The 13,909-nt window shown below is 42.4% G+C and overlaps 1 protein-coding gene across 1 annotated transcript in view; it reads left to right on the top strand.

Annotated features, from left to right (window-relative positions):
• Positions 1-13,694, top strand: part of COL6A3 (collagen type VI alpha 3 chain) — an 87,222-nt gene extending 73,528 nt beyond the window's left edge. Inside the window, exons 40-44 of the mRNA XM_063090261.1 lie at positions 560-1,326; positions 2,607-2,870; positions 3,850-3,948; positions 12,013-12,177; positions 12,935-13,694. Coding sequence (XP_062946331.1) covers positions 560-1,326; positions 2,607-2,870; positions 3,850-3,948; positions 12,013-12,177; positions 12,935-12,975 — 1,336 coding nt within the window. The 3' untranslated portion in view covers positions 12,976-13,694. The remainder of the gene's footprint in view (positions 1-559; positions 1,327-2,606; positions 2,871-3,849; positions 3,949-12,012; positions 12,178-12,934) is intronic.
• Positions 13,695-13,909: the final 215 nt, after the last annotated feature.

Below are 13,909 nucleotides of genomic sequence, written 5' to 3'. Positions count from 1 at the left end.
TTCATAACAGATAGAGAAATTGTAAAAATAAACCAAGTACACAAAAATTAACACAGACAAAAAATATGCATGCTTCTAGCAGTAAGCCCTGGGAGCAAAACGGTATATGCTGACATTTTAATTTTCCAGCTCAACTTGGTCTTTTGTTGAGTGGATATTTTCTTATAGTGAAAGTAGCTAATTATGGATTTTACTTAATTTTTGGTGTATATGTTTCAGTTGGTTAACTGTTACAATTAGAGCATTGTTAAATATTAATTATTGTCTCTTTTACTTTCTCTCTGCCTTTATTTTATACATTGAGAATAAGATGTCAGATGTAAAATATAAGCTTCATTTTTAATGTTCTGTTTTTAACATGTTGTTCCATATCTTTTTGTGGCAGAGATCCTAAAAGGAAGGAATTTAATACATTCAATACTAAACATAATCTATGGAAACTACTACATACATTTTGCTAAAACAGCAAATTTCACCTGGCTCACAGGGTTATATCTTTGTCTGGTTTAGATAGCAGGCAAAAGTAGGAACAGAGGTAACATTTAATTTGTTTTAACAGAAATGCTCCAAATAATGTTACTTCAAGTCCTACATCCAAACCAGTGACCACAACGAAGCCAGTGACCACAAAAGAACCAGTGACCACCACTACAAAACCAGTAGCTATCGTAAATCTGCCCTCTGCAAAGCCAGCTGCTGCCAAGCCTGTGGCTGCCAAGCCTGTGGCCACAAAGATGGCCACAGTCAGACCTGCAGTGGCCATGAATCCCGCAGCAGCAAAGCCAGTGGCAGCAAATCCTGCAGTGGCAAAACCAGCGGCCATGAGTCCTGCAGCAGCAAAGCCAGTGGCAGCGAATCCTGCAGTGGCAAAACCAGCGGCCATGAGTCCTGCAGCAGCAAAGCCAGTGGCAGCGAATCCTGCAGTGGCAAAACCAGCGGCCATGAGTCCTGCAGCAGCAAAGCCAGTGGCAGCGAATCCTGCAGTGGCAAAAACAGCAGCCATGAGTCCTGCAGCAGCAAAGCCAGTGGCAGCGAATCCTGCAGTGGCAAAACCAGCGGCCATGAGTCCTGCAGCAGCAAAGCCAGTGGCAGCGAATCCTGCAGTGGCAAAAACAGCGGCCATGAGTCCTGCAGCGACGAAGCCAGCCGCAGTGAATCCTGAGGCGGCAAAGCCAGTGGCAGCGAATCCTGCAGTGGTGAAGCCAGCAGCTGTAAGATCCCCCGCCACCACCACTGCTGCAAAACCAGTGGCCACCAAGCCTGAGGCCCCCAGGTCACAGGCAGCCAAACCAGTCGCCACCAAGTCAGTCCTTGCTAAGCCCATGGGTAAGAAAGCCCTGGTTGGGGCTGCATCTTGTTATGTCCTCATTTAGCGCTTCAAGGGCATGTCAAAATAGAGTCATTGATCTGAGATTGGTACATCTGGATGATGTATTTTAAAAGGTGCTGGTCAGAGCAGGGCATTGTCAAAACAACTCCTTTTCTATAATAGACTGCAGTCTTTCTCTTAGGACCTCTGTCTGGTTGGTGAGTCCCATACAAAGAGGAGCTGAGATGGGTCTCCAGCCTCGCCGCCTCCTCTCTCCCTTGCCCCACCCTGTGCCCCAGCCCCTGCCGTTCTCTCTGGGATGTCAGGGGGGCACAGCTCATCTGGCTTGGAAATCCATTTGTCTTAAGCTAAAGGGATGAGGTTCTAGGTCAAAGTAGGGTTTTAGACCGTATTTAGTAGGCAAGAGAGAAAGAAAGAAAAGCCTGCCGTCGGTTCCTAGGAGGCAAAGTGGACCTTTTCTATCCTCGGTTTCTGGAGCCAGACCTGCTTCCCTTAGAATATGACTCAAAAAGATCTGGATGGGTTCTTTATAGTTGCAAACTTTGTCTCTGCCTCAAAGCTCACACCCACAGAAAAAGGGCCCCAGGCTGTGCACTGAGACAGTATCAGGGTGTCTAGTTCAGCAAAATGAAAAGGCAGAGCCCCGCCCCCCCAAGACTGAGCTGCATGCTTATATTGACAAAGAAAAAAATATGTTCCAGACCAAATTAGGTACAAGGGGTAGGTGGGTTTAATGAGACCCCGAGTGTGCTATTTTATTTTTCTTCAAAGAAGATATTAGAAGAAACTACAGCATGTCACAAGGCAGAATGGATGTGCTCACGAAAAGATGGAAATTGTCTTCATTTTATGAATGGAGAGAAAGCAGAGATTCCTTTAAAGGATTTTCATGTCATGCCCTAAAATTTCATGTCCTAATGTATTTTAAATTATGGGGCTCATTTTGTATTGAACACTTAACTTATGGTTAGCATGCCAGACCTTGCATTTTCAAAGTAACTTCCTAACAGTAGAGATTTTCAATTTGGTAGTTATTCACCTTGTTAATGAATAATGATATTTTTAATTACTATGAATTTTACATTTCATATATGCTTATAGATTACAAGATTAATATTTCCCAGGAGCTTGAACAAGAAATTAGTTCCCTGACTCAGCTGAATTTCAGATCAACTCTCTGTTGGCACCTCTCTTTCAGATTCTCTCTCTTGCCTGTGTGCTACGGTCACGTAGGATTTTTAAAAATCTCTCCACTCTGCTTTGGTCTATTTTTCAGTTAAGGCATCCCGAGAAATCCAGGTGTCCGAGGTCACAGAGAACAGCGCCAAGCTCCACTGGGAGAGGCCCGAGCCCCCTAGTCCTTATTTTTATGACCTCACCGTCACCTCGGCCCACGATCAGTCCCTGGTTCTGAAACAGAACCTCACAGTCACGGACCGTGTCATCGGGGGTCTGCTCCCCGGGCAGATGTACCATGTCACGGTGGTCTGCTACCTGAGGTCCCATATCAGAGCCACCTACCAAGGAAGCTTCAGTACAAGTAAGTGCACAGTTGGTTCAAGAGAAGCCATGCAAACAGGACAAGAAGGGAACAATTCTTATTTATTGAATCTATTCTGAAATAGCAACAATGCTAACTGAACAAACAGTCCTGGGTGGTTCAAATGTCCCCTAACTTTATAGAATGACAGATGGAAAATGGGATTTCGTGTGAAGTGCTGGCCCACCTTGAGGGTCCGGGCCATGTTATGGATCCATTCGGCCTGAGCACGGCCCCTTCCAGCGTAGCATCTGGGGAAATATAGCCTCTTAACCTAGCGGGGGCACTCTACTGCCCACCACCCTGCCCATAGTTCCACGTTCAGTGTGTGGAAAGCACCAGTGAGTCACTGGCTCCTTGGGGAGTCGTGGAGTCCGTGAAGTCTCGTCACCCTTGGGTGGTGGGATGTCTGCAGCTACTGCAGAAAAGTATCAGCATCAGCTCCCCCGTCCCTCTGTGCTGGGCCAGCTGTCTTCCCACGCTCCTCTGCATCACTGAGCCTGCCCTGTGCATGTCTTTCCAGCCTTTCTTGATTACTCATAGCCGTTCTCACTCTTCTTTCTACGGTTTTCTAGATTCCCCCTCCCACTCTTCCTGACCCCCCGTGCTCCCGGTTGGTGGGGAGGTCTCCCCTTCTCTTCACTTGTAGGTATCGGGGAGGTATGCTTAAGGAAAGGGAACTCCCATTGGCCACCCTGGCTGTGGCCCACAGAGACAGGAGTCTGAAGACCCTTCCAACCCTAGGGCTCTGTTTTCCTGGCTGGCAGCAGGAGAGGTTATGTGGGAGATGAGAGGATTTGTTCAGACGTTCAAGGATTTCCTCCACTTTCTTGTCAACAGATGGCTTCAACTTGCAGACTGCAGACATAGTGGTGTATGTAGAGACTTTGTGGGCCTCTGTGTTAGCATCAGTTGCTAAGGATTCCTAAGCCCTTAAGTTCTGACTTACCTACTAGTTGCATGTATTTTTCTTTTATAGAGAAAACTCAGCCTCCACCTCCACAGTCAGCAAGGTTAGCTTCCAGTGCAACCATCAATCTCATGGTGAACACAGAACCATTGGCGCTTACTGAAACAGGTGAGTTGTAAAAAATTAGGTCCATTAATGGCACTATGAAGGTATTCCAAAAATTTTAAAGCTTTTGACATTTTGATTCTAGGTCATCTTCCCGGATTCTAATTCAGGCCAGGCATGACTTCCGTGGGGAAAGTTGCTAGTCTTCTCTGCGTGGCCCATCATTGTCTTTCTCTGCGTGTTCCCAGTTGTAAATGGAGATTTGCCCGGCCCTCAGACGCTCTCAGAGAAAAGCAGATGGGAGTTGCTCTCGGGGCTATAGCCAGAATTCATGTATCCATTAGTCATTTTCCTTCTATCTCTTATTGGGACTAGAGTTGATTTATGGTCTGTAATGCTGCAAAGAGTGGGGTTTCATCCACTCAGTGATTTAATCCGATAAAAAAACTGCTTAGAAGAACACAAGACAACCCAGATTGGAACCATGAGATACATGGGTTTGGACGTGCCCTGGGGGATGTTCTGATCCAAGTTCCCTAAGCCCACGCCCTGCCTTACTCTGTTGTACCACTGTCTTGCGTGCCTGAGCACCGAGTGTGTGCACATTTTATGTTAAGTTCATGACTAGTCAGAGGGAATTTGGAAACTGACAGCTGCCACTTGCTTTTGTTCCTGGGCGAGGAAGCTCCTCATACACCGGAATGTCAGCTTTACTCGTTCACCCACCAGAAACCGGCTACAAAAATAGTCAGCGTGCTTTGTGTAAGAGTGCTCAGCAAAAGACGTCGGCACTGATACAACCAATTAACATTCCACGAGAACTTAGTGATCTTGCTTTATAGACCCCAAGGCAGAAGGTCTATGCTAACTGTGGGGACAACTCATTAGTTTTTGTTGTGTCGGCCACAGTCAGGAGGAGGAATGCATGTCTCTTTACAATGCCTATTTCTGCAATTGATTACAGTAAAAAGCGTCTGCAGAGTGCCTTGCTGCTTTTGTGTTGCTCTGGATTTAAAAGCAGCTATGCCTATTCAATATGTGTTACATTGTCAGAAGCAACAGCATATTTTTTTGGAGCTGTCATGTACATATTCCTCGTTTTACTCTTTCTACTGTAAGTTTTTAAAATGATGGTTTTTCTCCATCTTACCCTTTCTGTAGCATCTGCACCTGATCTCATCCATGCTTAGAAAAGAGTAGATGGTTCTAACTGTTTTCTGACTCCATACCCTCATCTCTTTGGGGCCACTGGGGGAGTAGTGGCCTCTTGATTCTTAAGATTGCCGGAATGCTTTCTTCCTCTGATGGACTTTCACCTGTATCCACGTGTGTCTCTATCTGTATGTCTATAATCGCTTTATAGGGCCACATCCTATACTGACCGGTGGCATCAGGAGTTAGTAGAAAGAAGGTAACCAAGTCAATGTGGGAATTGTGGAACTGTTATATACATAGATGTCTAATAAGGATAAATAAGTGACCTATTTATAGAACTGAAAGTGTTTAAAATAGTTTGCTTTGGAGACAAGTCTAGGAAATGTGTGTGTTAGGGACAGCCATGTGTTTTTCAAACTCCTCTAGGATCTCCAGTGGAAGGGACTGATAGCAAACCGGAAAATTCTCTCCTTGATATAAATTTATGGAAATGACCCAGAAATTCATGGTAGATTGTGTAATTAGGTTTTAACTTCTTGGAGATTGTATAAAAATATTTTACAAAAAAGTTTAATCTTATGATTTTCAACTCAAACTAAAAAAATGCAAGTAGGCATGTGAAGTGAGGGTTTGGTGAGGCAGGGAGGAGAAAACACCCTAAGTCTCACCCTTTTGGTTTCTGCTTATCAGCAGTTTTCTGAGTTGCACATCACAGGAGCATGGATGAGCCTCTGTCCCCTGCATTGGTGGGGTCCTGTGGCTCCTTACCCACCCCAGCTGCATTCCTGAGCTACCCCCTTGGGCTGACACTAAATTTTCCCCAAAGATATAGGTCAGGACTGATTTATCTTTGACTTCAAAGTCACTGAAATCTATGTATACCGTTTCCCACTCTCTGGTTAACTTTACCCCTAATACAGTGTGGAAAATGTAAAATTTCTAGCAATTCAATGTTTCATTGAGAGAAAATGACTCACAGTAAATGAGACACTGAGATTTGGGCATTTTTTGATTCTCTTGTGTGTGTTCCAGAAGGGACAAGAATACATAAACAGTGTTTAATTAATGTAAACAACATAGTCTTTAAAAAATAATCTGGAAGAATCTGGTGGTTGGGCTGTTTTGTTTCGTTTTGTTTTTAAATACTGAGTCGTGAAGTTCTGAACTAGGAAGATGCTTTCAATCCAGCCTTTAATAGTTAGATCTTCTCTCTATATATGATAAAGAAAAAAGAGTTTTTGAAATTGGGGCTTGTGTTTCTTTCAAGGCTCCAAGTCGTTTGCTATAGATGAAACTAAAAACTTTCTCCTTCACACTGACTTGTACATGACCCTCAAACCCAGGGTGTGCGTGTTCTCTCACCATTTCACACCGGTGTGTGTGTACATGTGCATACCTGTGCATTCCCCACCCATTGATTCAAGTCACTGTGAAGCTATAAATTACTTGTTTTTCTTAAGAACAAGGACTTGCATAATTGATCTCTGTAACCCAGAGTAACAAGCCATACTTTGCCTGGAGAAGGCACTTAATACACATTTACTCAATGAACATATGCAAGTGCACACATATGCAGCCATTTTTGAGAGTTCTTTTTGAATTAAATCAATTGAATATTTACTTTAAAATGTTTAAAATTCAAAATGGATAAACAACATTAAGAAATGGATGCTTGTCTTACCTCTCCCTGCCAACCTCTCCCCCTCCCCTGTCCCCTTCCCCCATAATTTTCATCTTAGACATTTTCTCCAGGAGGGTAGAATATTTTAATACTATTTATATTTTTCTTGGAGATAAAAAAGAGGAGTGGCATTCTTAGTAGTTGATATATATTTTGCATCCAAATACCAATTACCGCAATATGGATTACTTCTTCAAGGACATATTTTTTAGACAATTCAGGCAAAATTAAGTTCTAAAACTAGCTTTTCTATATGGACATATATTCATTTTAATTTCTCTTATTTTCTGCAGCATCAATTAATTAGGAACATGGTTTATGTTTACAGGATGTGTCCCTTTTGTAGTATTAAATGTTAGATACTATTCCTTACTTTTTTTTTACTTCCATGAATGAAAGATTTTATCTCAAGGACCTGTATTTTGTCATAGTTTACCTCTTTGGATTTAGTCAATGTGATGACCTGTGTTCAAATCTATGCATGGATCTGTAGTCAAAATCACCATGAAATGAAAAGGCCCTGGTCCTAATTAGCTAATGCGAGGAAGATGAAGTGACCAGTGGTGACATGAGGTTTCATTCCCATATGTTAGTGGTTGCTCATTTTGAAATTTGCATTTAATGGATACTTTTTTGTCAGGAATTTGACACAGGCACGTAATGTGAGGACTGGTTAGGGGATTCTTTGTCCCCTAAATAAGGTCTGGCCCTGTTTGGTATGGAGGGCATGTGTGGCAGTAAGACCTCACTTGGAGATGAAGGTCAATTCCATCAGCAGACTTACGGCCTCATTACTAACCACTCGGGATTCTAGGCTTTGCAATATCACGTGATTCAATTTTAAATGGCTAATGCTTGTATTTTTTTAAACAAAACAAAATCAACCCCCACAAAAAATCCTGCCCCATTTTTTGCTTTCCATGTCATCTGAAAGAATTACATCCCATCCACATTTTTCTTCCTGCAAATGGCAGTAGCGACCGTTGCACGAATCTTTCATTATCACAGCCTTGAGAAAGCATCAAGTGTGCTGCGCATTTCTGTCACGTTGAGTGTGCTGCGCGTTTCTGCCACTCGCTTCCTTACTGCTAGTTTTGATACTGCTACGTAGTTGCTAATTTTGGTTTTACGGTTTTGTTGTCACCTCCCCCACTTCTCATTTTTGGGTAAGGAAGCCTTGGATAGATATTTTCTATGCATATTATTACTAAAGCTAAGACTCTCTAAAGTTTCTAAACAAAAATAATCTAATTCAGAAAATTTACTTTTAGCAATATTACAGAATTAATCCTAAATACTGATTTAACCATATGTATTGAAGAAAAATTTCAATGAAGAAACTAGCAAAAATAACTAACACAAAGCATAACATTCTTTATCACTTATTCTAGAAGGCAGCGATCATTTCGTCTGAGCAGGCATTACTGTGTCAATTACATAGCTCTGAAAAAAACATCGTTTTATGTGCACCAGCATTTTACTTATTGACCTAAGATGCACAATTTCCTTTTTCTGTTGTAACACTTCTGCGACTGAAATGTGACTTACGATTGATGACATGTCAAGGTTTATTGGTAATATTTTGTGTTACTTAGTGGAACATAAAATAATAGTGCATCGTAAAACTAAGATATCTTAGGTTTGACATAATACAGCATTTGGTTGGCTGTGTTCCACGATAAATATTTGAGGGTACTTCAGAAAATTTGTGGAAAAATAGAATTGAAAGACAATGTGGATCTTTCCATGAACTTTCTGAAGTGCCCTTGGATATCACTGACTACCACAACATGATGTAGTGGACAAAATATTGACTCTATGTTAATAATAATTTAAAGAGCTAACTTAACCCCACAGGTTGAGGAAAATAAAATAGCTACAAATATTTGGTCTACTTGGTTAAGGAGAAATGGCCATGTTCAGGGCTGACTGTTTATCACTGTGTGAGAATGTATCTGTGTCAGTTGCAGTGTTTGGGTTTGGTGACCTCAGAGGGTATTTATTGTGAAGTCTTAAAAAATAGAAGTCTGTTGGTCAAGATCTGAAATAGCAAAAGGTGCAAAATTAACCACAACTGCATTCGAAAATAAAGTAAAAAATGCAAAATTTCCTTGGTATCTTCATGACCAAACAATGCTTGAAATGCAGGCACCAGAAAGTCTTTTCATTCAGGCAGATCATAACTGCCTCCACGGTCTGGAAGTAGTTTATACCATATCAACGGTGTTGGGTCCAAAGGCTGTTAAATCTTCTTGTTTTTGAAACTATTAAACTGATGAGGAGCCTGTTTACAGTTACAGCCTGAACAACTCCCTCCTCACCCGCTTCCTTTGGCTCGAGGAAGTGCTTGGATAGGGATAACTTGCTGGTTTGGAAAATGTGAAAGCTGATGATTTTAAAAATGCTTTTAAACACTATGAAAATCTCAAACTATAAAAAAGGCAAGATTTTCCAATTAATGTGTTTTCTGCTTCAAAGAGTAATTTTTTTGGCTGATTATGAAATGAATAGATCGTCATTGTGAGGAATTCAGAACATGCAGCAAAACATAAAAATATCTCACTTCCATTGTCTCAACATTGGTGGCCGTTGATGACCACCATTAGTGACCAGGTACACGTCCTTCTGACTTTTTCCGTGAATATTAGGCGTGGGCAGGTCATGCAATGGGAGCTCACTCCTGCACACACGCACACACACACACACGCACACACACACAGACGCACGCACACACACACACATGCACACGCACACACATACACACGCACACACACACACTTTGTTATAGGAAGGGGCCGTGTTTCTCGGGTGCCTTGCACCCCACTGTGGCTGGACGTTCAGAATGCTCTCGGTTGGCTCCTGTGGCTCCTGTGACTCGGGGGATTCCATTTGCAGCCCCGTGAGTGACAGTCAGGACGTTTCACCAGATGGTGGTCTGAGTAAGGCAGCCCTTCAAGTCTCTCTTTAAAAATGAAACGTATTTACATTGTTATTGAAGGCAAAAGTGAACCAGGAGAAGTTATTGATAGTTTTTCCTCCTTATTGTCTTTCAGGCTCTGGTTAGCTTCTCAACTGATAAGGAGGAGAAAACTAGTAATTATGCAGCCAAACACTCTTTTCATGCAAGGAGAGGACCCTGGGCTCCCTCCAGGGTTATGCCCAAAGGGGCAAAATCGTTTTAAAGGGAAAACATGAAAAACTATCACAGTCAAAGACTCATTCTAGGGGAGAGTCCAGATGAAGCTCTGTGAGAGCCAATCATCCTCCTTTACGCTATAGAACATTTTAATTTTCTTTTTTTTTCTGTTTTAAAATAGTTGTTTAAGCATATGTAGACGTAGCTTAGGAAAGTCCAGCCAAAATGATGGGCCTCAGAAGTCAAGGGGTTGTGGAGATTAAAATTAGAAGCCTTTTCATCTCCCATTTTCATGCTTTAAAAATGGAGAATCCCCAAGTTTTTGTCTTTGAGTAGTGTAGGGCCCTCATTAATGTATTTCTCTTGGTTTCCCAAATACCTGTTTGTCCTCATATTCCAATAGTAAACTTACAGGTCTTAGCAGTGACTCTCGCTGGGGTAAGGGTGGAAAGTGCAGAATGACAGTTTGGGACTGGAGAGTTGGGGTGAAAGTCAAAGGAAGCTGGAAAAGCCAGTCAGTCGGGGAGCAGGGCGCCCTCTGCAGGGCTGGCCCGGCCTGTCCTTAGGTCTGGGCAGACTTCCTGCATCTGGTTGGGAAGAGCCCAGGGGCATGGGGACTGGAGAAAGTGGGAGAGAAGAGACCAGGCAGCTGCTTGACCTGGGCTCACACTGGCAGGGAACCCACCGGTAAACAAGGAGTATGTTTGGTGAATAATAATCCTGCCTCGCTCGGTTTCCTCCATGACATTCTTTGAAAGCCAGGCATGTTCCTTCAGTTATTGGCACATTTGAGATAAAGAAGGTGGTTTTTGTAAATTTTCATCATTTTATTCTGGCGTCCTTGGGTCTTCAAAGGCTTCTGGCAGTACTGCTGGCTTTCTGGGCCCCCAAGAGGGTCTGCAACGAGGAGATGTTGTCGTTGTGGAGCCACCAGCCTTCATGCCTGGCTGACAGCTTCCCCACAGCAACCAGGGAATGTTTTAGACCAAGTCTCAGCCTCAGTCCTGTGTATCGTTGAGTCTGGTCCCTTATGGGTGACTCAAGCTTTGATTATCCACCAAAAGACTCAGGTTTCCCTTGTCCTTTTTGGGATCAATCAGAACTGTAGATGCTCCCCCATCTCTGCAGCTGTGAGCAACCTGCCGAGCAGGGGACAAAGGCCAGCGGAGATGTCAGCCCTTTGTGGGGACAGGCAGATGAGTCAGGCCTGTTAGCTACTCACGTAAACATGCAGCATCCTTGGCTCCAGGGAGTTTTGTCAAAAGAAGGCTTACATTTTCAGATAACGGTTGACATCAATGCTTCTTTTTCCCAGCACTATCTGGAGTTTGCCAGAAAACTGTAACCAGAAATCTTACTGTGTGTGAGCTATAAATTCTTCTCTCCAGGCGTCAGGGGGTCTAGCTTTACTTTGCAGCTGGGCTACATCAGAAGTGTGCGTTTAACACATCAACTTCCTTAACCGGAGAAAGAATGTTTCTCTGTATTCAAAATAGCTTTGCTAGATGACATTTTTGCCGTCACAGTAAAATGCATTTGCATCATGGCCAGCTCTTCTTACTTATTTAACTCAGCAGGTCATGAAGTCACTGGGCTGAGCGTGTGCCCGGGCACACGCATACACATGCATTCAAAAAGGGTTTTTATTTTCCCCTTTACCTCTGATTTTCAGTCGACTTGACTTGCAGAAAAATGTACAGGCTTATTTCTGAACTATGTTCTGACAAAATTTAATCACCATTTTGCTGAGGAGTAGAAAACTCCAAGGTTTTAAAATTTGGTTTCTTCCATGGGAATTTAGCATTGAAGGAATTGGAGAGTAAATGGGCCAGTGATTAAAAAGAGGAAAAAACAGTTAATTTCATGTTAAATTACCCAGTAATGATAGTTAGCATTTGGGATTCCTAATGCAGTTTATGAAGTCCTTTTCTTGATATGATTTTATTTATTTTTCATAAAGCTGTTAGTGATTACGATGTCCATAAGTCAGTAAAGAAACTGAGGCTCAGGGAGGTTTAGGGGGTTTTCCACCTGGAAATTCTCTCCTCTCTGCAACAGGACCGTGACCAGACCATCAGTCCTAGTGTTGGGAGCAGAGTAACTTGCACATTCTAACTGATGTGTGTGTGTGTTTCCTCTCATCTTGTTATTAAAGATATATGTAAGTTGCCAAAAGAAGAAGGAACTTGCAGGGATTTCATATTAAAATGGTACTATGATCCGGAGACCAAAAGCTGTGCAAGATTCTGGTACGGAGGCTGTGGTGGAAATGAGAACAAATTTGAATCACAGAAAGAATGTGAAAAGGTCTGCGCTCCTGGTAAGTGATTTTTCTTTGTGTTTATGGCTTCTACAAGTATGATAAGAGGTTCAGGTCAACTCACCTTTGAAAAATATTTGAATGATAATGATTATGATGTACTCTATGGAACAGAAGACAAACTGTATCCTCAGATAAGGAAGATGTTCAAATAAAACACATGAAATTCATTTTTTGAATTATTATTTTGTTTCCTAAAAACATACTTGTGTACTTGTATATTTGCCAGTGAAGAAACACATGGCCAACTACTTGTCACTCTTTGGAAATGTTATTATGTCCCTGTTATTCATAAAATATTGCACCAAACATGATTACTTGGAAAATAATATAATGAACAATTATAGATAATACCAAAGATAACCCCCATATATTCATCTTTAATTCGTTTTGCTTCCTATAAGTAATAATGTTAAAACTATGGCCAACCAATTACTCCATTACATTGGGGAACTCGATTGGTAATAAAACAAAAACAACTTGGAGCAAGCCTGGGGTCAGTGCCAGAGCAGGCAGTGTTTAGTTTGCAAAAGGCCTGGCAGGTGATACAGGCAAGAAAATGGATTCAGATTGCTCGAAGAGCTCCAAACCCCAGGCCAAGAACGTCACAGGGAGCCACTGATGGTATTGAGAAAAGTGACAATGGTGATGGAAACCAGAGGCCGACTTGTCACGGTCCTGACAAACACAGTGTCCTTTCCAGCCAGTAATGTGGCATTTTCCTCTCCTCTTCTCTCCCGCCTACCCCAACGTTCAGTGCTCGCCAAACCTGGAGTCATCAATGTGATCGGAACCTAAGCGCGGCTGACCAGCGACATATACCTCTTGAAGAAGGAGTCAGCCATTTCCAAGTCGTCTTTGTAGAAGCTCTGGGTAGAGATCCCCTTGCACTGTACCATTTCCTGCTTTGATTTACACTCGATCTCGGGAGGAAACGTTCTGCCGCATGACCTATCAATATGGTGCTAAGTGTGTCTGTGGACCCATGGCTCTTCGTCTCCAGGCAGTTATATCGTAGACTTCGAACGTCGTGTAATAGTTATCCACTGCTGGTGTTTATGTGAACATTTCTATAAATTCAAATTCCCTCTGGAGTTTTATGTTATGCCTGTCTCAGGCAAATGTAAGATCTAGAAAATAACCCCAAACGTCACAGCTACTCTATATACTTTCGCTTGGTTCATTTTTTCCCCTCTTAATTTAGCATGACTTTAGATGGAAAGCCTGTGTATGGTGGAGAAACAAGAACCCAACTTTTCCCTTTCCCCCCAACTTCCCCCTAATTTCCTTTCCAATTAGATTTCAAGCTAATTTTCTTTTTCTAAAGCCTCTAACGAATGCTCTAGTTAGGGGCAAGCAAAATCCCTTAATCTTCGCGCACTGTTGGGACCAATGTCTTAATTAAAGAATGAAAAGAAAGTCATAATAGAGAATATTTTTGGCATTCCTCTAATGTTGTGTGTGTGGTTTTTTTTTTTTTTATGCGGGGGTTGGGGTTTAATTTTAATTTTAAAATTTTTAGGAAATTTATACAAAGAAACTTTTTAATAAAGTATATTGAAAGTGTCATGGGTTTGTATTCTTGGCTGTCTTGTTTCCATAGCACTGATTGTTAGAATCATCCATAGGCTGGGGAAATTCGGGCCAGTCCCTGCCCATGGCCCAGTGGAGGGGCCCAGAGAGCTCTTATCAGATGGTGTGCAAGGAGACCAGGTGAAGACGAACACCTTCC

This window comes from Cynocephalus volans, chromosome 1 (assembly GCF_027409185.1).
Source record: "Cynocephalus volans isolate mCynVol1 chromosome 1, mCynVol1.pri, whole genome shotgun sequence".
In the NCBI taxonomy this organism is placed as follows: Eukaryota; Metazoa; Chordata; class Mammalia; order Dermoptera; family Cynocephalidae; genus Cynocephalus; species Cynocephalus volans.
The sequence above is the reverse complement of the archived record's forward strand: the minus strand, read 5'-3'. Positions and strand labels throughout refer to the sequence as shown.